The sequence below is a fragment of the Coffea eugenioides genome, chromosome 3, assembly GCF_003713205.1.
Source record: "Coffea eugenioides isolate CCC68of chromosome 3, Ceug_1.0, whole genome shotgun sequence".
Taxonomy (NCBI): domain Eukaryota; kingdom Viridiplantae; phylum Streptophyta; class Magnoliopsida; order Gentianales; family Rubiaceae; genus Coffea; species Coffea eugenioides.
Genome location: NC_040037.1, coordinates 43,762,441 through 43,789,117, shown reverse-complemented (window position 1 = coordinate 43,789,117; position 26,677 = coordinate 43,762,441). Strand labels below are relative to the sequence as shown.

Genomic DNA, 26,677 nt, shown 5'->3' with positions numbered 1-26,677 from the left:
CAAACCTCAATATTTTTCAATGAAAATTTATACACCATCAATACAATATATAAACATCATATATAAGTCATTACAACCTCAAAATTCCATAGGAATAGGTACGTTCAAAGCAGGGGCAGAATCGGAACTTTTCACCCCATGCATTTCTTGAAGTTCATACTACTAATACACCATTAATCTACCATTTTGAGCACTAAACCAACATTAAATTCATCATCAATCATCACATCAGCCATCAAGACAAGGGTGGGAGTTCATAGAGCCCACCTTCCAAATTTTCCAACAATAACAACCACCCATATGAATATTCAAGCTCATAAGTGTAAATTAACTTCCATAGGACAAGAATTTGAGAGTGGATCATTACCTACATTGGTTGATGAACCTAGCAGAATTTCGGCCCTTTTCTCAGCTCAGAAAAACCGTGGAAAGCTCCTCTTTTTTGTAGCTAAATGAACTTCCCAAGTGTTGAGCTAAGTGTAGTTAAATTTTGGTTGAATTTGGTGAAGGTTTGAGCAAGATTTGGAGATGGAATTTGCAAAACTTGGAGTTGTTTTGTTGCAGCTGATGGTTCGGCCAAATGAGAAGGAAAGAGGCGTGTGATATGCTGAAATAATGCTTCTAAAGTAAGCTTAAATGTGTGGCCTCAATTCGCTGAAAGTCAACTCTCTCTCGCGCGTGTACGCACGCATTTTTGGGCTCGATTCCTTTCGAGTTTATTTCACTAGTGCACTAAACCTCTAATGCACTTATGTTCATATAAATATTATTCACTCTTAATTATCCCAAAATAATGATCTAAAGTCCCTCGATTAATCGTACGCGTGAAAACGCGTATTTTCAATTTAGGCGCAATAAAGTGAAACCTTCGAGAAATTTTTATAACGATCGTACCACTAACTATCACTTGAGTACTTAAACCTAAATTTACCTATTTTAAGACCATTGTACATGTCTCTAATCTTCCAGGCTTAATGTACTCCCAATTGGTTAAATTTTCCTAACGCGTTTTCACTTTTTCACTAAACAAGCTTCAAAGAAAAATAATTTTTGAAACGAGACACTTTAAAAATATAACGAAGCTATAATACCATGTACTTAAGTCTAATAAGGTTAGAAAATAATAATCGGAGCAAATATTCAGATAAATAATTAAATAAGCAAAATAGGAGTCGAAAATAATAATTTTTACGAGTCCTCACATGGAGAATATACAGTGGGGTCAGGGTATACTCTAGCAAAGGAAATGGAGGCACAGGCAACTAAAACAGTGCAGCTCAAGGAGAAGACAAGTAGCCATAATAGGAAGGAAAGTATGTGGAAAAAGGTGTGGGGAACAAATGTCAAGCACAAACTAAAGCATTTTATTTGGAGATGTCTACATAACTGTCTTCCAGTCAATAACTTGGCGCACGGCAGAAAAGGAAAGTGGAACAACATATGCAAAAGCTGTGGAGATGGGATTGAAACTATTGAGCATCTGTTCTTTGATTGTGAATATGCAAAGAAGATCTGGAAACTCAGTCCAATCAATTGGGATGGATTAATAGATCTGCAGGCTTGCTTTTGGAGATGGAGGGAAGGACTCTTAGAAGCAACTCAAAGAGTCAATGGCAAGGAGCATATAGCATTAACAATTAATCTCCTCTGGCAAATATGGAAGGCAAGGAACCAGATTGCTTTCAATAACGTAAAAGGGGAGGAAATTTCAGGGGTAAGGAAAGCTCAACGAGAATGGATGGAATTCAAGGAAGCTGTGGAACTAGAAAATAGAGCTGGCATTGATGAAGCGACTCCAAATCAGTATGATAGATGATGGAAACCTCCAATGGAAGGTGTGTACAAGATAAACACTGATGCTGCAATCTCAGCACAGTCGATCAGAACGGGTAAAGGAATTGTGGCTAGGAACTGGAAATGAGAGGTGCTGAAAGTTTGGGCCATAATGGAGGAGAAGTTGGGGGAACCAGAACTTGAGGAAGCTGCAGCAATTAGAGCAGCAATGCAATTGGGAAAGGCAGCAGGCTGGAGAAGAATCGAAATACAATCAAATTGCAAGAATGTGATAGACTGCATCCTAATAGTCTCATGCAACAACTACAACTGTGCTGTGATACTGGAGGACATACAAAAGCTGAGAGAGTTTTTTTATCAATGCAACTTCTCTTTTATACATAGGGAAGGAAATGAAGTGTGTCATAGGCTAGCAAAGTTTGCCTTGAAGCTAGTTAATGATGTATATTGGGAATCATGTTTCCCTGGTTGGATTAAAGATCTAGCAAGAATAGATTGTGAGGGCAATTAGCTCCTTTTGTAAAGTATTCTTGTATTATCAAGTTTAAATCAATACAAATGTTATCGTTTTGACAAAAAAAAAAAGAATAGAAACTTGATGATAGAAGTTGCCGGTGGGCTGGTGGGTAAGTATAGGTTACTTGAAATTGTGGGGTCCATGTTTAAATAAATATTTTTAAAAAAAAAGTATAAATCAATAGGACAAGACATGTATTGAATGTTCCAAAAGCAAGGGTCAGTCCAAGAATAGGGATTTAATACTTAGGAGCTACAAAATGGACCCTTATAAAATGTGACTACAAAGAGGGGATCTTTGAAACGGTATGGTAGTTCAAGGCATTAATGGAGGCATTAAAATTGTGTTAATAATGCTATCAACCAGAAGGGAAAGGGGAAGCAAATGCTTGGTATCCCATTCCAATAGGCCAAGAAATAAAACCGATAAAGACCCCATAGGCATTGTATATTGCAATGCAATTTGTTAAAAAAAAAAAACCATAGGATATGGATAGGGACGGGGGAGGTGCAAAGAAGCGAAAGAATTGAATTGAATGAGAGCAAATCAGAAGGGATAGAACGAATTTGAAGATGAAAGCACTTGTTTCCTCAAATGCAATGTGACAATGGTATGCAATTGGTGGTTGTAAATGTGGGAAAAAATTGGTTTATGTGTTTGTAGTAATGTGCATGAAAGTGTCTTAGAAATGATATATACGTGGAATGGAATATTACGGAGAGCGAAAAATGACAATACGTATATTTCCATGTAGCTTGGACATTATATGCAATACCCCTAAAAAGTTTGTAGGTGGGATATGACTAGATACATATTGGTTAAATAGGCCCATATTTATTTATGTTTCAAGCCTTTTTCTTTTTGGATATCATAGTTTGAATTGGTTGTAAGGGACATCTGCACAACCCTTGAGAAGATTGTGGGTCACACATGTCTAGAAACACGCTGATAAACTTGGCCCATTTTTATTTGTGTTTGAAGCCTTTTTCTTTTTGGGTTTCGTAATTTGATGGGATATTCTTTGTCACAGGTTTAGAAGTGCTACTACAATATTAAAGATCACTAGTTGAGATTCGCTGTGCTACGCGCAACCAGTGCCTACCCAAAAGCATTTAATTACGATCATATTTTTGGGACAATATAATGAACTATTTGTGACCTTTTATTTTTACATTTAGCATATAAATAGTTTTATAATTTTGGAGTTGATAATATAGTTAGTGTTTATAAGTAAAAAGAACAATGCGTATAATCCAATGATGAAAATGGCCAAACTATTCTGATTTGTTAGAAGTTAGAATAAAAATTTTAAATTAACTTTTTGCATTCTTGATAGGTGCCATTTAATATTTGGAAATAGATATCCGTTAAAGATTCAACAATAAGTTATGGTTGTTCAGAGAAACTTAGAAAATAAAGTAAAGTGCTTCTTCTAAAATATCTCCAAGAAAAAAGGTGAAAAAACGTTTAAATTCCATGTTAAGAAGAAAAAAGAATATAATTCAGAAAAGTAGTACTACCTTTGGTTGGGCTCACATATTCCTCACCTCAAAGGATCGAATATAGAAGTAAATTTTGTGTCTATTTCAAATTGAAAATTTTGTATAATTGTTAAAAGTGAAAAATCAAATTAAAAAAATGTACTGAGTTGAATGTTCAACTCATGATGTTATGAAATAGAAAATAATCCAACTCCTTTCAGAAACCTTGTCGATTATAACTTGCACAAAAACCTGCAATTGAGGGGAAAAAAAGATATCCAGTATATTCATGGCCAAAATTTGTCGCACTCATAAGGAAAATACAAATACATATACCCACAATTTATAAAAAAAAAAGAAAGAAATTTGTATCAATTTCTATGATGGCTGAAGAAATTGCAAGCTAACCAGAGCTACTTTTTTTGTCCATTAATAAGAACTACTCTTTTTTTTTTCCCATTAAGAGCTAGACTACCATTTGAAGACATTCTATGATGCCTAGAGCAAAATATATCGAAGCAAAGTAATTTCTAGTTGGAAAAAAATTATAGAAAGAATTTCACCAGAGAGATGGAGACATGCATGACAAGAATCGAGCGAAGAAGGTGAGTTGCAATGGTTGCAATTCCTGCATCAATCTATTTCTTAGCTACAGGCAAGTAGGTGGTTCAAACTGAAACAACAACTAATAACTAAAGAATTAAAAAACAACAGAGAGAGAAAGAAAACAGTAGGCATAGCTATCTCAAAATCATAAAAAATCAACTCATCTACGAAAATAAATAAATAAAAGACCCAACTTATAGAGCAATTTGGTAGAAATCAAATATAAGAATGTCATAAAAGAAAACAATTTTGTTGTTTCACATAAAAATCACAAAAAGGAAAAACCAAAAAAGGGAAAGATATCACAACAAATCTGATTCCTCAAGCATGCAAATAAAAGAGTTAAACATAAAATATATGTCAATTACTTCTTTAGTTTCAAAATAAGAAAAAGCAGGAAGACTGAGAGCTTACTGAAACAAAAGCACTAAGAAGAACCAAATCACTCAAATAATTGGGCATTCTCTCTTATATATAAGAAATATTTTGAATAAAAAAAGTAAACATCACATCATGATGAATTTTTGGAAAAAAAATGGATGGCTTGAGACAATTGAGACACAAAGTCGTCCATGACCATGCTGGTTAGATAGACAAACATGGGTTTAGGTAGAGAAAACATGTGGAAACAATAAACTACACTATTCCCGTCCCTACATAAAACTTGAATTGTGTCTCCTCAGACAATAATTCAGGACTTCACCTACCCTTTACGTTGTAGCCCACTTGCATTTCCATCCGTTCCCATCCATAATAAGGGAACAACATTCAAGATAGCAAAACAAACGCAAGCTTCTCTTTCCAACAGCCACGTGGCAGCATGGAAGGCAACTACAGCAACAAGCAGATATGCCATCTTCCTTATGCTTTGTTAATGTTGAAGCATCCATTTATTATGAACTTAATTCTTGATTTTAAATTTTGTCATACATTAAATTTAAAAATGTTGTTACCTTACAAAATATTATAATTTTTTTTATGTGTGAGACCATAAAATTGCAAGTGAATCAAATATTCCTATGAAAATTTGATCTTGCACTTTAATGAAAATCCTATATATATGGAAATGCATATCATGTAATGTAAAACTAAAATTATTACACAAATTTGTCGAGCATTTAAATTTCAAAGAATTGGCATTCAAAGATGATTAAGTAATGCAAATGAGCATTTAAATTGACAAACAATTTTTCATGTATTTGGTGGAACAAGAAGACTTGGCGTTCAAAGATGATTAAATAATGCAAGTATGTATTGTAGAATTGTAAGCAACGTTTTATTTAAGTGTTGTAACGAGTGCCATATTTGTACTTTAAGGGTTTGTTTGATTCATAAAATGGCATGGGATTGGATTAATCATTCTGTGTCCATACCATATTTGGTTGCATTTTGTATATGGGATGACACATCCCAACTAACCGAATTAATTTTCTACTCATGAGATAAATTAATCCCATGAGGGACGTGGTATTAGTCATCTGGGGATGACTAATAGATAGAATAATAAAATTTCAGACTAACTTATCCTTATAAATGTGATAATAAATGGACTAATTAGCCCCTACTAATTATATTAAAATTGTTGATTAATTTGTCCCTATTCATTATTTTAAAATTTTTGACTAATTTTCCCGTTTTACTACTGTAATCTTATTAATATCATAATAATGCAACTACATTGCCCTTGGACTAAATTACCCTTCCTAAACTTATTTTGTCAACCAAATTCTAAATAAATACACAATCCTATCAATTGGGTTGTGTGAATGACGACTTCAATAAGTTTATATATTAAAACCCTTGATTTACTTTATAATTCTAACGTTTAAACTACTCTATTTTAATAAAAGTTATAAATATTAATTTTTTATTAAATTATTTTATTAATACTTTATAAAAATATTAAAATATTTTATTAAAAAGAAACTACAAATTAAGGGGTACTTTGGTCATTATTATAGTAATCCTATTTTATTCAATTCTCAACCAAACATATTGTAGAATTTTTTCCCAATATATCCTATCTAACTCAGAACCAGCCAAATACTAGAAAACTTAGATTATTAATCCGGAATGACTGAACCCAAGATTAATTAGCAGAAGGATGAGTTATCTTATTTTATTCAGTCCGTGAACTAGATTGATCCAAAATTCAAACAAATAGGGTCCAAAAAATATAAAATTCAAAATTTTTGACTAACACTATTTTTATTTTGGCCATTATACCAAATCTGTTATACTTAATCTCCTTTATAGACGGCAAGATAATACTCTGCCTGTTTGCAAGCTCTACTTTACACCAACAAAAGCCCTTTGCTCTTTTTTCTTTTGCACTACCTCCTCCACACGTGACCTTGCTTCTATCAGCCAGTTGTCTGTTTTTTCTACCCTATTTTTTTCTTTCTTTATTTTCTCCTGACATTGTATGAAAGTGATTTGACAAGTTCCTGGTTTTCCAAGCGCTTTTGTTAGTCTAATGACATTTTGTGGTAAAGACCACTCTTAACATACTACATAACCATACTTAAAAGGAAAAGTTGGTTGTCCGTATTAATTTAATTCCATCAGTGGCTAATAGGGACTAGAGGATGAAAGGAATATGTGAAGAGAGAGAGTGCAAGATTAATAACAAAGCCTCAAAATTAAGTTAAAATGTAGGCAAAGACAGAGGTTGAATTAAACATGAGAAGACAGTGGATTTGTAGGTGGGGGCAGTGGAAGGGAGGAAAGGAATTAGGTGGGTGAGATGATGGAGTGAAATTGGGAAGTATCAGCAAGTCCACCAGCATAGGGGCTGAATTGGATGTGCAAGGTTCGTAACATAGTTTGTTATGTTGGTGCATTCTGTGATTAATGAATATTATAATGCCTCTTCCTAAATATTAAGGAAACCTATAGAACAGGCATCAGTGTCTGTAACTCAACCATTGTCCTTGACATGGTTGTCAAAATTGCGATCCGGATCATAGGATCATACAATCTTACGATTCGGACCTCCAAAGTCGATCTGGATCGTGCATAGAATCAAAAATTGTCTTAAAATATATAGGATCATTAGAATCATTCATGAAATCATAAGATCGTATGATTCTATGATCCCATTGCGATCCTATGGATTTTTGAGAATTTTGTAAATATGGGGATAAATTTTGAAACTAAATGAAAATATTTCGGGTAGGCTTGTAACTTATCAAGGAATTGGATCATTTATTTATAATTTTACAACAATTTTTATCTCAAAAACAAAAGTTACAAAAAAAGGCTTCGGGAAGTCAAGAACAAATGAATGAAACAAATAGAGAGAATCAAAATCACAAAGGACGAAGAGAGAGAAAGCTTCTTGGTTCTTCCCCATTTCCATTCCAACCTTCTTCCCTATCTAGATTCCAAAAAATGTCACAAAATTTTGCCAAACTCCCATTTCTAATTGTTGATCTTGATCCCTATCTTTTGATGTTTACAAAACAAATGGATGATACTAATATTTCTTCAAGATATACTTTCTGTTTTGAAGTTGTTTGATTCCATGAACAAGTGCAATTGAAAGGGGACTAAGTATGCTGAAGCTGTCGGACGCTCAAATAGTCAGGATCGGACGTCCGAAAGGATGAAGAACATCAAGAAGGAAACTCTGTCGGACGCTCGTAAGGAAGCATCAGACGTCCTGAAGGATCGGACGCATGCTTCGGACGCACATCAATCTCATCGGACGTCCTAAAAATTCCACGAAGATTTGATAACTCTCTGGACGACGTTCGGACACAGAAGCTCAGACGATAAAATCCCATCGGACGTCCGAACGACAACTTGGCTGATTTTCGGACGATGGGATCGGACGGTGATTAATCTGTCGGACGTCCGACGTCCCCAACGGTTAGTTGACTATTCAGCTATTTTCTATCCGTTGGATGCTTTAATGAGGCACTTTCTTGGTCCTATATAAATAGTGGTTGGTCAGATACTTCAGATAACTTTTGCACACTTTGTTTACAAGATCTCAAAAGATATTTTAGCTAGAAAATAGTCTCCAAAGCTAGATTTGTAGTCTTAGTGGTGTGAGGTTCATTATAAGCTTTTCATTTGTGAGTGAATATTTCATGAGTGTAGCTCTGTGAGGGTTGTCCTGAGGGATAGTAAAACGTCCTGGCTTGACCGAGTGGAGTTCGGGGCAAGGAGGAGGTGAACCTTCCTTTGTACACAAGAGTGATTATAATTCATCAACTTGAAGTAGGTTGTCTCAATTAATCTACAAGCTCAAGAGGAGTTGGGTAGTTAATTGGTTTGCAACTCTTTCCTTTTTATTTACTTATTGTTACGTTTATGATCTTTAATTTGTTTATCTCTTCTACTCACAAGCACTTGTGCTTTCTTATCAACTGTCTCATTGGTTGTCTTCGGGCCTTACACTAATTCTCTATTGTCTTTGTGCCTTTGTCTAAGCTCAAGAAATTTTTGGCAGAAGAAGTCACCCAATGAAAACAACTGTAAGTACCCGTAAGCCCTAATTTGATTGTTTCTTTTAATCATGCCTATTAGCTATAGATGTGTACTAAATTCTTTTACTATCAAGTATTAAGATGGGTTATATTCTTATTTCTGATTAGGCAAGATGCTAGGATGATATAGAGTCATACACTAAGTTGCAAGTTTGAGTTCCTAGGCACTTTAGTTGGTTGAGTTGTTCATTTGGAATTAGTCTAGTAGTGTTAGTTTCTCAATGAAGCTCATGTTGAGCATTGATTGATTGGTTGGTTTATTAGATAGTAGTAATGTTGTTTGTTTCCCTAGTTTCTTTAGGAATTTGGGTTCGGCCAGCACTAACTTTAGTTAAGGCCATGAATTAACTTCTTACTTTCTTAGTTATTTTAGGTTTTGTTTTGTAAGGTATATAAAAGGCTTAAGTCTTATTCAATAGAGGGAGGAAGATGTTATTTTTTTCAAAAATTGAGAGTTAATTCTCCAACCTTCTTCATGAGCTTTTCTTGAGCACTTTACAAGGACATAGGAGTTCATTTTTATTTTATCAATCAAGGAACACATTTGGTTGTGGTGTCTTCTACTGTCTAAATGTTATTGAGCAGTCCAAGTTCGTATCTATTCTTCCATCCCAAACTTGATACCAAAAATCTAGATCTTGTGGGCATGTTACGATTCAAGTTTCATTAGAAATAGGATGAGATTTGTATCATCTGATATCAAAGCTAGTTGAAGGTATCTTGTTATATCATGTGTTTTTTTTTTCTTAAATTCATTTCTAGGGTTTCAAAAAAAAAAAGAAATGATCCGTTAGGGTTTCTTTCCTTTGAGTAATTAATTATCATTGTACTTCTTGCTATCCATGTTTATTGGTCTTGTTCATGTGTTTAAGTCTAGCAAATCTATTGTTTAGTTGTTTATTTGGTGTCTTGTGTTGTCCTTGAGTCATTAAAATCAGGTAAAAAAATGGTGTCTGTCGTACCTATTTTTTTGTTCTTATTGTTGTGGAAATTTATTGCCGTTGTTGGAAATTTTTCAAGAAGCTGTCTAAAACTTGTTCTTGAGATCCTTGCATATAATCTTGAAGTTGTTAGCTTCTTGAACAAATCTTGAAGCTCTTGGATCAATTTCAAGGTTTCTTGAACATTTTTAGTCACCTCTTCAAGTTCTTGAAATTTCTTGCTAAAACAGTTTGAGTTCTTGAACTTCCTTGGAATAATTTTGGAAATCTTGGCTGTCTTGAATTGTGTGAACCGATCTTGGTTGTTTCTTGGATTATCAAATCAAAATCAAGGTTTCTTGAGGTTCTTGATTGAGTAAATATCAATCTTGGAAGTCTTGATTAACCTTGACAAGAACTAATTTGGAAATCGAGGTCCTTTTGTGTTCAACTAATTCTTGAAAATTTTCTGGAATCTGATCCTTCAAATCAGCCATTTAAATCTTCACCAAATTGGTAACCACATGCTGAAGAAGAATCCTTGAAGGAAACGGATTCAAACAGCCTTGTTTCCTTTTTCATTTCCAAATAGCTTTCAGATTTCCTAGAATGTGGCTAGATTTGATCTTTCTCGTCTGGCCAAGAAAAAAATTAAAACAACCTTGTTTCCTTTTTCTTTTACAAACAACTTTTAGATTTCCTAGAATGTGACCAAATTTGATCTTGCTTGTCCAAAATCCAATTGGACCTGGGAAAAAGGGTTCCCCAACGTGTTTCCTAAAGAAAAAACACCTTTACTATTTCCAGAATTCAAAAGATGCAAATCTTCCAGGTCAGCCGTGCAACTTACAAATTAAACAAAGTTGCCTGCTCATTCTTGAAACTGCAACCTTTTCTTTGTTTTTATCTGAAATTTTTTTTCCAGCAATTCCTAAGGTTAATTTTGTGAGTTCATAGAAAATTTTAGGGTTATTTGAGTTGTCTAATTGAATCAAATAGATCTGACTAGTGTCAGAAAGAATTCTTGATCCTAAGGTTCTCTAAATTCCGCTGCTTGAATTTTACTTGTCCCAGCCTTAAAACTTTCTGTCCAGACTTTCGTTTGTTTGTTTAATTGAGTCTTTAAGCTCTAAATAATCCATTATTTATTCTTAAAACTTGCTGCACTTGCGTGTTCTATTGACAAGTTGAACGTTCACTTGAATACCTCTAATTTTCTCAACGAGAGTGATCGGGAACTTAGAGAATTGTGGTGAGATTAATAGAGTGACTTTATCGAGTGATACGCGAGAGCGGAGTGTATATACATAAGAGAGTGAAGTGAGGATATATTTCTTTTCTACTCTAACCCTTTTGTAGGATTGTTCCACCATGGCAAGTGGCGAAGAAGGCTCTTAACAATCCTATGATTTTAAGCTCTTCGCTGAAGCACTAAGGGTGACATTAAATGCATGGTTGACCAATCCTTAGAATCCATGCAAGAGAGACTTGATCACATGGAAAATTCATGAAGCTGTTCAAGGTCCAGTAGAAAGAAAACTCCTACCATGAGTTTGAAGATTCCATTAGTGAAGAGGAGATCATTAGAAGGCCGAGGCGAGAACATTGGAGCAATACACGTGACAATGATCCAATCAAAGGGGTCAAACTCAAAATTCCCACTTTCCAAGGAAAGATAAATCTAAAAGCTTGTTTGGCAAGGAAGAATTGAGATGGTCTTCGATTGTCACAATTACACCGAGAAGCAGAAGGTAAAGCTTGCTACATGGAGTTCATAGATTATGCCCTATTTTGGTGGGATCAACTTCGTTCTAGCCGGAGGAGAAATGGTGAACGAGCAATTGAGACATGGGGTGAACTTAAGAGTATTATGAGGAGGAGATTTGTGCCAAACCACTATCATAGGGAGCTGCACCAACGATTGCAATCTCTCACTCAAGGTAACAAGAGTGTAGAAGATTATTACAAGGACATGGAGATACTTATGATGAGGGCTAATATACATGAAGGTGCTGAGACTACCATGGCTTGTTTTCTCAATGGTTTAAAGTTAGAAACTGCAGAAGTTGTTAAGTTGCAACACTACGTTGAACTAAGTGATATGCTAGACAAGGCAATCAAGGTTATGTAACGGCTCAAGAGAAAGGGTGCTTCATGGGCTAGAACCATTACACCTACTTGTAGACACCAAATTTTAAATTATTTTATTTTATTTTTATTAATAATTACTATCTATTTTTATTTTATCAATCTCATGATTTTATTTTAGATTTTTTTTAGCATTTAGATACCAAATCTTTTTAATTTAGCTTTATTTATTTCTCATTATTGATATATTTTTGCTCATTAGTCTCTTAATTTTTATTTTAAGATATTTTTTTAGCATAAAAAAAAGAAAGAAAAAAGAGAGAAAATGAGCTCACGCACCCTGAGATGCACACGATCCAAGCCTTTCCTCAGTTTCATATAAGAAACACACGCGGAAGTACAGAAAAATGCAGCTCGGTTCCATTTTCTTTTCCGCTATTTTTTCCCGTTGTTTGTCCTTCACCATTGGATCCTTTAAATCCCTAACCACTTGGTCTGCATCAAGGAAACAAGAGAAATCTAGAAGGAAAACAATCCAAGGGCCGTGAGGTAAGGATCAAAGTGAGATTCTATCGGAGCCCTTGAGCGGAGGGTTTTGGGAGTTGTGGTTTGCTATAAAAGGCTAGGAAAAGGAAAGGAGCAACGGCGGTTAGGATTTTTTAGAAAAGAAACCAAGCAAGAGAAGAGGGGATAGACTGAGTGGGAGGAGCGAACAACTGAGGGAAATAGCAGAAAAGAAAAGGAAACGGCAGCTAAAAAAGAGAGGGTTTTCCGGCTGAAAGGAAAAGAAAAAACAGGGGGTGACGGCGGAAAAGAAAGAAAAATTTAGAGGACGGCTAATGAAAATAAGGGGGCGGCTGAGTTGGCGAGATAGAGGGAGCTTGAGAGAATCAAGAGAGGAGTGTGCGACGGCTGAAAGAGTGAGAGTGAGTGAGAAAGAGACCGAGAGGAACCAGCGGAGAGTTTTGGAGGAAGAACAACCGAGAGATAGAGCGAGAGAGAGCTGGGGTTGACGGGCTTGAGGAGAGAAAAACTGGAAGAGAAAAAGGAAGCAAGGGTCTTGGGCAGTAGAGAGCTGGAAGGGAACGAAGCAAGAAAAGGGGTTTCTGGGCAAAAGCGTTAAAGGAGAAGTAGAGTAGCAACGAAAACAAGAAAGAATAGGGCGGCGGACGAAGAGGTCTGGGGCTGGAAGAAAATACCGAGGGCAAGGAAAGAGAGAGTAGAAAAAGGACTTGGCGGCGCGCGGTGGCCGGACAAAAGGGTCTACGGCTGAAGGTGAGACATGAAATGGCGGCTGATAGAGGAAAAGGGAGATTTTCGTGAAGGCAAAACGAGATTGAGAGATAGAGTGAAGGATAGAAGGAGAAACAACCAGAAAAAGGAGAGGAGCAACGGAGTAAGGGAAACTAGAGAGGCTATGAGCTGAGGAGAAACGAAGCCAAGGCAAGAGAGGAGAAGGAGGCTTCGGCTGAAATTGGAAATAGAGGAGGAAAGGAATTGCGAGCAAGGAACCAGAGAAACAGAGAAAAAGGAGAGCAAGAACCGGAACCGCCGCCACCACCTCACCAAATCCACCATCATCACCTGTGAAATTTCACCAAGCAAGAGCACGATAAGCTGTTTTTTCTCCCTCTTTAAATTTCAGTTTTTTTTTAAGCTTTTGAAACGGGTCTGCCGTGACTTTGTTATTGCAATTTTCCTGTTGATTGTTCATGATTTTAGATGGTATATGCCTTCTGTGTCAATTAGACCGAAGTCCTTTGTTTTCTGAATATTTTTGGGGTTGATTATAACCTTAATTGAGCAAAAAATTCGGTGAAATTGTAATACCCATTTGTTGTTCGATGGAATGCCCCGCTAAGAATTCTAATTGAAAGTTGACTTTGTTACATTTTGTGTGTGAAAAAATGACACGGTCAACAAGTTCCATGCTTGTCAAGATAGTGGATTTTCATGGAAGAAAGTAGAGTTTTTGAAAGGTTCGGACGGGCTTGTTTTGCATTCCTATTTCTCTTTTTCTTAGTTTTCCTTGTGTATGAACTCGAATTATTTTGGAGATTGATGTGAGCAGTGGTTGCTGGATTTGCTTGAATTTTTGCATAACACTATCTGCGTGAGTATGAGATGCAATGTTTGCAGCAGAACAAAAAGCTTTTACATTCTCTTTGCTGTTTCCTTTCCTGCAACTGCTCACCAAAGTTTCGGCCATCCAATTTGCTGGTTGATCTTATGTTGCAAAGAGAAATTGGATAAGAGGTGTTGGGTTTGCATGTTTGGGGTCTGAAATACTTGAATCATGTTCGAATACTTGCCGGAAAAATAAACAACCAAGTTGCCGAACCATTTTTGCATGTTTTCCAGAATTTTACATGATATCTTTCTAAGTTTTCTGCTTGTTTGGATGGTGGTGATTATGTAGTTTGTTGCTTAGTCTAAAGTTGTGATGTTGGGTTAAAAAATATCTAATCAAAGCTGTGAATAAGAAATCTGAGTTTGAAAAGAAAGTGCAGCAGGTTTTCATTTCGGTTGCTAGAGTATAGAAAGTAGTTGCAGAAACTTGTTTTCCTTCGTGAATTGCATGGTTTGCATGAAAAGCTTCCAATAATTGCAATCTAACCCCTTGCTTCTTGTCTAATTCTACTATAGCCCAAACAATTGGAAAAATCAATCAAATTGACCCCTTGAACTTTCTTTTTCCTTTCAATTGGATCCTAATTTTGTGAACATGGACTGTTTAGTTATTTAAAGGCTTTTAATGATTCAATTTCATATTTATGTGGTTATTTGTGATGCCTGGACCTTTTCTTTTATTTTGGAGGGTAAATAAGTAATTTCACTCCATTAAGGCCCCAACTCAAGGGAGGTACACCCTATCCCTTATTTCTTACGTTATTTGACGTGTCATATGTGACTTTACGTGTTTAATTGCATGCCTCTTGGATGTTTATTTATTTATTTATTTGCTTTATTGGCTTTAGTTTTGTATATTTATTTTAGTTCAATTTTGATCATTTGAAAGGCACTTGAATGCCAAATTTGTAATAGTTAGGAATTTATTTTTATTATTTATTTTATTTCCCCTTTTAGATTGTAGTAGGGCCCCTCCCCCCAATGTAATAGATAGGGCTTCCTTTACTTTATTTGCCTTGCGTGATTTGCATGCTTACTTGCTATGTGTTACCGCTTTCCTAGGATTTAGCATCTAGATATGCATGCATTTGTGTTATGTGCATTACGTGCTCACATGCCTACTTGCTTTAACTATGCCCATTTACTTGTATATATATATGGTGAATGCAAATGTACGATTTAACCGTGGCTAGTCCAATGCTAGTCATGGTTACTTATTCCCGATCGCTCACAAGTCCAATGCTTGTGAGAGAGCGTTAGTAAAGGGTTAGTCCAATGCTAGACCCAATAGGGTCGTCCCTCGCTAGTACATACTCGCATGCCTTCACTACATTTTCATGCATTTTTCTTAGTATTTTTTTTACGTTTTTGCATGATCCTTTACCCTTTTCCCACATTCAAAGTATGATCTTTAAGATTTTGCATTTCTAGTCATTAGGGTCATTTGCCTGATTAGGTTAGGGAGTTACTCTTTTGGTAAGGGGGATGGACGAGTTTGGCTATGCATAGCCTTAGCACGCTCATTCTTTTTCTAACCAAAAGGCAAATCAAAAGTCACGATTTAGGGTCTCCCCGTATCCGTCTTGCTTGCATTCCTCTAGGGCTCATGCATTTCCAAAGCACATTACACATTTTCACTTTTCACACTACCACTTTTCACATTTTCACTTCACACACTATTACTTTATACATTCTCACTCTTCACACTATCACTTTACACTCTCTCACATTTGCACCTTTGCACTTTACACACCCATTTGCGCATTTGCACTTTGCATACTTGCACCTGGCACTTATTTTTACACTCAAAGACATTTTTCGCACACACTCATTTTTCCTCATTATTACTTGAGCATTCATTTGCATTTATTCGTGACCACTTTGAGGGTTCACCATTGGCTATCACAATTCATGTGATAAGGACCAATCGAGCCTCTAAAGAGACATTTTATCCCTTTCAAACCACTGACTAGATTTAGGTTGGCATTCATATTAGACGCATCCAAAATGCAATACATCTTTTGGGTAGAAAATAGGAAAATTGTCACTAAATCACGCAACTAGCTTAGGCTAGGGTAAAAGGGTGCCTTAGACTTCGTCTTTGCCTTCCCTTTTATCAACTGTGACCCCCGAACTCGTCTCTTTAATTTTCGTAGACTAGGAATCATCTAAAAAGGTTTTTACTTCATTTTTTCAACACTACTTTTTGGGTGACTTGGTACACCCCAACTCAATACCAAGTGGCGACTCCTACTTTTATGTTTAAAAACCTTTTTAGATTATCATTTTGGCCAAACCGCCGCATTTAAAAAATCCCATGGCCTTTCCCTTTATCTCTCACATTCACACACTTCACACATTTTATGCACACTACACATTTTGACTTCAAACAATACTTTTTCCTTTTTCTCAAAAAATGGGGCGCGACAGCTTGGCGACTCCACTGGGGACTTCCTAAGTGGGTCCGAGCATTTGATTTAGTTATTCTTTTCTTCTTTTATCATTTTCATGTATCGCATTTGGATGTTTAGAGTTGCATTTTCTCTTTTTTAGGATTTTTGCATTTCGCGCGTGTCAACTCACTCTCTCACCCGTTTGTGTACGATTGATTTGATGGATGGATAGTTTATTTATGTTATCCCGCGCTTTGCATTGCATTGGGATGGGGGGACATTACCCTAGAGCCTCACGTTAGTTTTCGATCCCTCCCCTCCAAATCGAGTACTAGTATACGTGCATACGCTTTATTTATTATCCCTCATTTATTTTTCTTTTAGTGGCTTATCACGCCACTCTTCCCTATTAGTATTAGGCGACCCACTTGGACGTGTGACCGCGACATGACGTGTGCGTAGCATGGTCCGAGGGGTCACTCAATCTTCCATTTTAGCTTTTGGATTGATATCCTTCAGCTTTTAGTTGAAAATTGAGGATTTTTGATAGATTCACTCAAACATGTGGCCGTGGTACGACGTGTGCGTAGCAGTGTTTGGGGAATCGCTCGAGCCACCGACAAAGAACCTTGGGATTGATGACCTTTGGTTTCCAAGTCTGAAGGCTCAGGGACCTAAAACCTATCTGTTATTCTTGATTTTGATGATCACAAAAGCACTTTGAAATGTTTATCTAATTCTCTTCAAATATAAGTGTTTTGCTTTTTAGAGAATCAGATACAAAGGTGTCAAGGAAAGAAAATCAACCAAAAGAAGAAGCAAAAACAGGGCACTCATGTCGGACGTCCGAAAGAAAGCTGTAGAACGTCCGAAAGGATGAAGAACATCAAGAAGGAAACTTCTTCGGACGCTCGTGAGGAAGCATCGGACGTTCAGGAGGATCGGACGCACTCTTCGGACGCATATCGATCGCGTTGGACGTCCGAAAAATTTCACAAAGTTTTGATGACTCTCTGGATGACATTCGGACGCAGATGCTTTCGGACGATAAAATCCCATCGGACGTCCGAACGACAACTTGGTGAGTTTCGGACGATGGGATCGAACGATGATTAATCTGTCGGACGTCCGACAGCCCCAACGGCTAGCTGACTCTTCATCTGCCTTCTATCCGTTGGAAGCATTAATGAAGCCCATTTTTAGTCCCCTTCAAATACAAACGACTCTGAATGAGAAAGCAACTTTTGTACACTTTGACTACAAGATCTAAAGAGATATTTTAGCTAGAAAATAGTCTTCCAAGCAAGATTTGTTCTCCTAGTTGTATGAAGTTCTTGTAAGCTCTTCTCTTGTGTTTGAAATTTTCAATAGTGTAGCTTTGTTGAGGGTTATCTGAGTGATAGTAAAACTTCCTAACTTGACTAAGTGAGGCTTGGGGCAAGGAGGAAGTGATCCCTCCATTGTACATTGAGTTGATTATTGTTCATCAAAGAGAAGGTGCTCATCTTTGTGATTGGTCTTCAAGTTTGAGGAAAGCTTGGTAGACAATCGGTTTGATACTCTATCTTATTCTTTTTTGTTTAATAAAATTCTCATTGCTTATATATATTCTTATTTCTGATCAACATTGTTCTCTTCTTTAAATTTACTTGATTGATCTCTACTAGAAAAGAAGGTAAATTTTTTATTAAGTAAAAAGTGCCTAAACTCAATTAAGTTTTAATCAACCTAATTCACCCCCCCTCTTAGGTTGTCTTTGGGCCTTACAATTGGTATCAGAGCTTGGTCTCCTAGAGATTAAGCTCAAGCGGCTTGAAGTAAAGATGACAACTAATCATGCCATGTTTGTTGAGGGGCAATCTGTCACTAGGCCTCCCATGTTTAATGGTTCTAATTATGTTAGTTGGAAAGAAAGAATGATTATCTTTTTGCAATCCATTGATATTGAGTTATGGTTTATTGTGAATGAAGGACCGCATGATGCTAACATTCTTGATGCAGATACAGGTTTGTTTCGGCCTAAAACAAGAGCTGAGTTGAATGCTCAAGATAGAACCAATCTCACTTTGAATGCCAAAGCCATGAATGTTCTTTATAGTGCCTTAGACTCAAATGAATCGATTAGAGTAAAAGGATGTAAATCTGCTAAAGAAATGTGGGATAAGCTAAGAGAAATTCATGAGGGTAGTGACAACGTGAGAGAACAGAAAAAGTCTATCTTGGTCACAAAGTATGAATCATTTAAAATAGAACCCCTTGAGAATATTGACAAAATGTATTGCAGGTTCAATGACTTGATTAAAGATCTCGAGGTGTTGGGCAAAGAGTACATCTTGAGAGAGAAAAACAGGAAAATTCTCAATGCGTTGGGCAAAGAATGGGAAAGTAAAGTGACTGCAATAGAGGGGGCTAAGGATTTGAATTCTGTGCCTATTGAATCTCTAATTAACTCACTATCCTCCTATGAGTTGAAGTTGAAAACTAAAGTGCAGGAGGAAGAGGACGCGAGAGCTAAGAGAAACATAGCTCTGAAGGCAGTTCAAGGTGAAGATGATCCAGCTCAGTTGGATGATGAAGACTCGGATGGTGATGACAACGATCTTGCTCTCATCACAAAAAGCTTCAAGAGAATCTTGAATAAAAGGAAGTTTAGAAGGGGAGGACCTAGCAATCAATTCCAGAATCAGTCTTCAAACGCAAGGAACAAAGGAAGACAAGAATTCAACAAGAAACAATTGGACAAATGCTACGAATGTGGACAGCCTGGACACTACGCAAACGAATGCTCCCTGAAGAAAAAGAAAGATGGAAAAGCTGATCGAAAGCCAAGGTTCAACAACTTCCAGATTACATGGAATGAATGTAATTCCGAAGGCGAAGTTGAAGAAGAAGAAGAATCAGCTCAAATGGCCTTCATGGCTATTGGAGATAATGAGGTAACTTCCATACATTCTCAATCCGATAGTGATGATGAAGATGATGATGATCTTGAATCCTTTGTTGAAAAATTGCATAATGCCTTGAAGGAATCTTATGATAAAAATAAGCAGCTAAAACATAAAATTGTCTTTCTCATTCAAAATAATACAAGGCTGACAATGAGTGCCTTTTAAGAGCCGGATTTGATGTTCAAAATGAACTTGATAGAAAGACAAGTGTTTGTGAAATGCTAAAGGAAAGACATGCTGATTTGAATAAAAGGATGGATAATTTGGATGAGACTTTAAAAGCTAGAAAACAAGATTATCTCAAAAAGAACATGTCAACCACCTTTCTTACTGCTCATGAAAGAACATTAGCACACAACAAAAATGCACATGATTTCACAACATATAGAAGGAGTGGATTGAGATTTATCAAACCATTACATGTTAAAGACTCTTCCATTATGTGTAGTTTTTGCTGTCAAAGAGGGCATTTGAAAGGAGATTGTTATGTGAAAAGAAATCTGAACAGAGGAATGAGATGCATGTGATTAGTTAGACACAATTCTAACTATTGTGGACACCACACTTTTTACTAAGCAAGTGTTAAATGATCTTCTTATTGTGCAAATATATGTAGATGATATTTTTTTTGGCGCTACTAATGAATATCTATGCAAGGATTTTTTCACTATTATGCAAAGTGAATTTGAAATGAGTATGATGGGAGAATTAAATTTCTTCCTTGGACTTCAAATACATCAAGCACTAGAGGGAATTTTTATAAATCAAGTAAAATACACCAAGGAATTGCTGAAAAATTTGGCATGGAGGACTCAAAGCAAGTTGGAACTCCAATGTGTACTTCTACAAAACTTGACAAAGATGAAGAAGGTAAACATGTGGATGAAAAGCACTATAGAGGTATGATTGGAAGCCTACTCTATTTAACCGCAAGTAGACCCGATATTATGTTTGCTGTTTGCTTGTGTGCTAGATTTCAATCTTGTCCAAAAGAATCACATTTGAACGCTGTTAAAAGGATTTTTAGGTATTTGAAAGGTACATTAGACTATGGTCTTTGGTATGCTAGATCTTGTGAATTTGCTCTATATGGATATTCGGATGCGGATTTTGGTGGTTGTCGTGTGGACAGAAAAAGTACTAGTGGAACTTGTCACTTTCTTGGTAATTGCTTAGTTTCTTGGTTTAGCAAAAAACAAAATGCAATCTCTTTGTCTACAACCGAAGCGGAATATATTGCCGCTAGTGCATGTTGTGCTCAACTTTTATGGATGAAGCATACCTTGAATGATTTTGGATTGTTATATGACTGCATGCCTATATTCTGTGATAATACTAGTGCTATCAATTTGACCAAAAATCCAATTCAGCATTCTAGGACAAAACATATAGATATAAAGCACCACTTTATTCGCGATCTTGTTCAAAAAGGTGAAGTTTGTGTGAATTATGTTTGTTCTAAAGATCAAATTGCTGATATTTTTACAAAAGCTTTGCCATTGGATCAATTCATTCATCTAAGATCAAAACTAGGGATAATCGAAAAATCATCTTAAAAATTTTTTTTTGTTCAAAGCTTTCGGACGTCCGAAAGCAGATGAACGGACGTCCGATAATGTTCTTCAGCTATTTTCTCAGAAAGCACCTGTTCGGACGAAACTGTCGGACGCACGACTTCGTTCGGCCGTCCGACAGTGCAACGGTACACTTTTTAAAGTAACTTCCCTCCTTATTTGCTTCAGACCCTTCTTCTTTTCTTCTCTCTTGGACGAAAAACTGTCTTCCCTTTTCACTCTCAATTCCTGCTATTCTGAAGCACTTATTCCAAAATTGATTCAACCAAAAACCTTTCGGATCATTGCGAGTTCATTTTCCTGATTCTTTCACCAAATCTCATCACATTTCGACAGTTCCCAAATTTCTCTCAAAACCCTATTTTCTCCTAGCCATTCTGTTCAATCATCTTCAAGGCTCGTTTATCCCAAAATTCTTGTGTGATTCACTCCCATACTACTGTGTGCATCATTAGCATCATACATCTCACGCATTTCACACAATGGTGAAACTAAGAGGAGGAAAGGTAACTGCCGGACGCAAACACACACTCAGGGATAAAGATGCTGATTCTCCTAGGGCCAAAAGATCATCCAAACGTGTCAAAAAGGGGGCAGTAAAGGCTCAAATTTCACAGCCTTCCGCTCAGCCAGAATCCGGACAAGGAACTTCTTCTCAACCGCCCTCCAAATCAACCACTGTCTCCCCATTCTTTGATGATGCTGCCAAAGAAAAACACTCCTGGATATCCCAAAAAGGTTTCATTCCTCAACGTACCGTAAATCCCTCTGAGTTTCGCAAAATAGGTTTAGAGTCCATTCTGCGTCTCTTTGAATTTCAGAAATGGTCACATATCATTTCCATGCCTAACGTTTATTACCCTGAAATGCTATATCAATTCTTTGCCAATCTTAGGAAAGGCACTGATCACACTGAAATTATGTCCAGGGTAAATGGGGTAGATTTAGTGTTTGATCCTGAGATTGTGAATGCTGTTTTAAATACTGTTATTGAACCAGGATGCAAAAGTAAAATTGCCAATTTCTTTTCTTATGAAGAGCATCCCACTGCTGATAATCACTTTGATAGTGCTAAGATGATGTCTTATTTTCAAAAGAAGTTTTCTGCCCCTGCTGATGCAAAACTGAATGACCTTGCTCCTGTGAATCTAATTGCTTTCTCAATCATTTCAAATTTTCTTGTACCTACTGATGGTCATAGGACAGATGCCAATAAAATGGCGCTGTATTTTTTTATTGTTTTCGAGAAAAAAAAAATTTGCATTGACTTTGGCTTTGTCATGTGCAAGTTTTTACTTCGCTTCACCACTGATTCTCATAGAAAACTGTCTTATGGAAAATTTCTTCAGAAGATCTTTGAGTTTTACAAAGTACCCATCCTTGGTGTTTGTCCCAAAGAAACGTTTTCTTCTGCCTTTACTAAGGCTTATTTTGAGCGCAAGAATCTTGTCTTTAGAGATAATTTGTGGGCTTATAAGGGGGCTATGACTAATGAACCTAGATCTAAGGCTGCACATGATCCCCTTCACACTCTATCCTCTGTTGCACTGACTTCTATTCATCCTAGGAAGACTGCCACTAAGGCATCTTCTTCTTCAAATTCTGAAGTGGTTGAGCTCCTTCGTGATCTTAAACAACATGTTCTACTTCTTGAACATGGTCTCATGCTCACCATGTCATCTGAGCAACAAGCAGACTTTCTGGATAAAAAGAGTCTTCTCTTTCCCCCACCTGTGGGTGAAGAAGTTCCTCATGGCAAAGAGCCACGCTCTAATGATCCAAGTTCATCAGCTCCTATTCGCTCCATGAGTCCTGCTCCCATCGATCTCACCTCTACTCCGGTGGCACCTCAAGATCCTTCCACATCTGACAAAGGCAAGAAACCAGTTGGTGAACATGTTGAAGATGATGAAGACACTGAGGAGGAGGATCTCTCTCAGTATCTGCTTACTCGAAGGACGCCTGGGTCCACTTAGTTTACCATTTAGGATCACTAGCCATATTAGGATCATTTGCATTCTGTTTGACTGTTTTCTATTTGCTAGGTGTTAGATGGTTGTCTTGGATTTTTTTTTGTTGTTTTCTTTGATTCTGGTGCTTGTAATGTTCAAAACTGGATATGTGGATGTAATGGTGCTTGTAATGTTTTGTGATGCTCGTAAGCTATTTTGTTAAGAATGTTTAGTTCTTTTTTATGTTACTGATTCTTGACATGTCTTTTTACTTTTGTGATTCTTGACATGTCTCTTTACTTTTGACTTTTGTGATGACAAAAAGGGGGAGAAAAGATATGAATTGACTGGATATGTGGATAAATCTGTGAAGTAGCCAAGTGAGGGGGAGTTTCTCAATTGCTTAACTGTTTTTGGATAAATCAGTGAATAAATTGCTTAACTAAGTGAGGGGGAGTTTTTTCAATTGCTTAACTATTTTTGGATGATTGAATAAATCTGTGAAGTAGCCAAGTGAGGGGGAGTTTTTCAATTTTTGTTCTTCGATTGACTGAGAAAGGGGGAGCCTATTTGTAATCATCAAATTTCATTTCAAATCATTGTTTTGTCATCATCAAAAAGGGGAAGAATGTTATTCTTGATTTTGATGATCACAAAAGTACTTTGAAATGTTTATCTAATTCTCTTCAAATATAAGTGTTTTACTTTTTAGAGAATCAGGTACAAAGGTGTCAAGGAAAGAAAATCAACCAAAAGAAGAAGCAAAAACAGGGCACTCATGTCGGACGTCCGAAAGGAAGCTGTAGGACGTCCGAAAGGATGAAGAACATCAAGAAGAAAACTCCTTCGGACGCTCGTGAGGAAGCATCGGACATCCGGGAGGATCGGACGCACTCTTCGGACGCATATCGATCGCGTTGGACGTCTGAAAAATTTTCAAAGTTTTGATGACTCTCTGGACGACATTCGGACGCAGATGCTTTCGAACGATAAAATCCCATCGGACGTCCGAACGACAACTTGGTGAGTTTCGGACGATGGGATCGGACGATGATTAATCTGTCGGACGTCCGACAGCCCCAACGGCTAGCTGACTCTTCATCTGCCTTCTATCCGTTGGAAGTATTAATGAAACCCATTTTTAGTCCCCTTCAAATACAAACGACTCTGAACGAGAAAGCAACTTTTGCACACTTTGACTACAAGATCTAAAGAGATATTTTAGCTAGAAAATAGTCTCCCAAGCAAGATTTGTTCTCCTAGTTGTGTGAAGTTCTTGTAAGCTCTTCTCTTGTGTTTGAAATTTTCAATAGTGTAGCTTTGTTGAGGGTTATCTGAGTGATAGTAAAACTTCCTAACTTGACTAAGTGAGGCTTGGGGCAAGGAGGAAGTGATCCCTCCATTGTACATTGAGTTGATTATTGTTCATCAAAGAGAAGGTGCTCATCTTTGTGATTGGTCTTCAAGTTTGAGGAAAGCTTGGTAGACAATCGGTTTGATACTCTATCTTATTTTTTTTGTTTAATAAAATTCTCATTGCTTATATATATTCTTATGTCTGATCAACATTGTTCTCTTCTTTAAATTTACTTGATTGATCTCTACTAGAAAAGAAGGTAAATTTTTTAGTAAGTAAAAAGTCTAAACTCAATTAAGTTTTAATCAACCTAATTAACCCCCTTTTAGATTGTCTTTGGGCCTTACACTATCGAGTCTAGATGCATTAGTGAGCCAATACCGCATACATCCATGATAGTTTACCTAGGATAGAGTCTGTCTTACCCTATTAGGGATACTATTCACGATGGGAGGGATCCAACCCCTCTTTTCCTTTTATTGTTTTATCTCTTTGTATTGCTATGCTACAACGTGTTAAGTGTATTGATCTGATTGAACTAACTCTTCTTGGTTTTGTCTCCGTTGTATTCATAAGCTCTAAAAAATAAGAGTTCTGGCATGGTACTCTCTAGGAGTTTACCCTATTTGATGTGACACGTTTAAATTCAATATTTCGCATTTGCAGCATGAATACATTTCATTTTAGGCTCACCCCGACATACAAAAGGGGGTTACTTTAGGTCATGTTTCATTTGTGTACTGCACATTTATTCGTTGTGATAAATGGCGTCATGCATAAACCCTTGAAAGGGAATGCCATTTAGGGGATCCCACATTAGGAATAAACCGCCCTGTGTCTCAGATATTTAATCCAAGGAGACTTGCACGTTTATATTTTTGTACCATCCAAAGGGGTAGTGCACAAGGTAAGGTAGGATCCGATCCTTTCCATGACCCTGGAGCGATCTTTGGTACATTAGAATATGAATATCTAACAATCATCTTTTGGCCATTTTATCAGAATTGGTAAAAATCCCTTGCTTAAAGGACATTAATTTTAAGAAATTCACAAATAATTCTTCATTGATTGAGACAATATATCAAGGCCAAATTTTGATTTTAGAAGGGTCATAGACTAATGCATCGCAATGATTCTTTGAAACTACCAATGGGTAGACAATTCATTTGATTTTCAAATAAACCATCCAATTTCATCCAATCCATTTTTTTAAAAAAAAAGTAAATCATTAACTCAATTCATCATCAAGTTCATTCAATTCATTTGATTAGTTTATTCATTTTTAGGGGGGTGCATTCAATTTTGAATAAATTATCGATTCATTTAATTAGTTTACTCGATTTTAATTCAATTCATTCGATCATTTGCACATTTTTTAGGGCGATTCAATCATTTTTGAATAAATTATCAATTTCAATTCTTTTGACCAATTTGCCCTTTTTAGGGTGATCAAGTCAATTTTTGAATAAGTTATCAAATTTCATTCAATTCATTTGACCAGTTTACCTTTTTTAGGGTGATCTAGTCATTTTTGAATAAATCTTCAAATTCATTCAATCCATTTGATCAAACGTATCTATTTTTTTTAAGGCAATCCAGTAAAATTCATCAATTTCGTCCGATCCATTGGACCCGTCTATCCTCTTTTAGGATTTTGATCTAAAAGTTCACTGAAAACCTAGTCAAGACATAGCTCTATCACATCAGTATATGTCTTAATCAAAATAATTAATCTATTCGGACTTGGTCCTAGTTCTGTTGAAAAAAATGTCTCTTCTCACTCTAATTGGCCAATTTTTCAAATTATTTTTACTCAAATATCAATGAGTTGATCGGATCCATCAGGTATGGTATAGTGCCTGCTCTGAAGGATTGCATTTTCATGCTAGGCCAACTCTTGGCATAAAAGAGTTCCCCCATAGGACATGCATACCGATTTTATAATTTTGCTTACTAATTCTGGGTATTTTTTCTTTTATTTTTCCCCTCCCCTGCATTTATAGAAAAGGTTTCAATAAGGTGAAAATATTTCTCTATATCTGATAACAGTTTTGGTCTAATGAATTTTGAAAATTACAAGTATTACTTGATTCTTGGGCAGACTCTACAATGTAAATTTGAAGAATTCATCTGAAAACGCTCGTGTAAAACATTTAAAAGATTTCATGATTCAGTTGCTAAAAAAAAAGAGCTATTAAGAGAGAAAAGTGTGTATACATGTGTAAAGGAGTTCTTTAGAATTTTTCTTTTCTCATATGTATTATATTTGAAAGAAAATTTTTTAAACATTTGCAATAATGAAGCTTTTATCGTTTTGTATATATTCATGTACATTTTATTCTTTTGCTCATTGAGAGATTTCATAATGAATTTTAAGAAATAAGATCAAATTGAGATTTTTCAACCTCTTGCCTGAAAATT

General features: G+C 36.3%; 2 protein-coding genes across 2 annotated transcripts; both read left to right on the top strand.

Annotated features, from left to right (window-relative positions):
• The first annotated feature begins 1,246 nt into the window (after window positions 1–1,246).
• LOC113766705 lies at window positions 1,247–1,816 on the top strand. Its single transcript, XM_027310870.1, has one exon. The coding sequence runs from the start codon at window positions 1,247–1,249 to the stop codon at window positions 1,814–1,816; it is 570 nt and encodes a 189-aa protein (XP_027166671.1).
• A 129-nt stretch (window positions 1,817–1,945) lies between these two features.
• LOC113766704 lies at window positions 1,946–2,305 on the top strand. Its single transcript, XM_027310869.1, has one exon. The coding sequence runs from the start codon at window positions 1,946–1,948 to the stop codon at window positions 2,303–2,305; it is 360 nt and encodes a 119-aa protein (XP_027166670.1).
• Window positions 2,306–26,677: the final 24,372 nt, after the last annotated feature.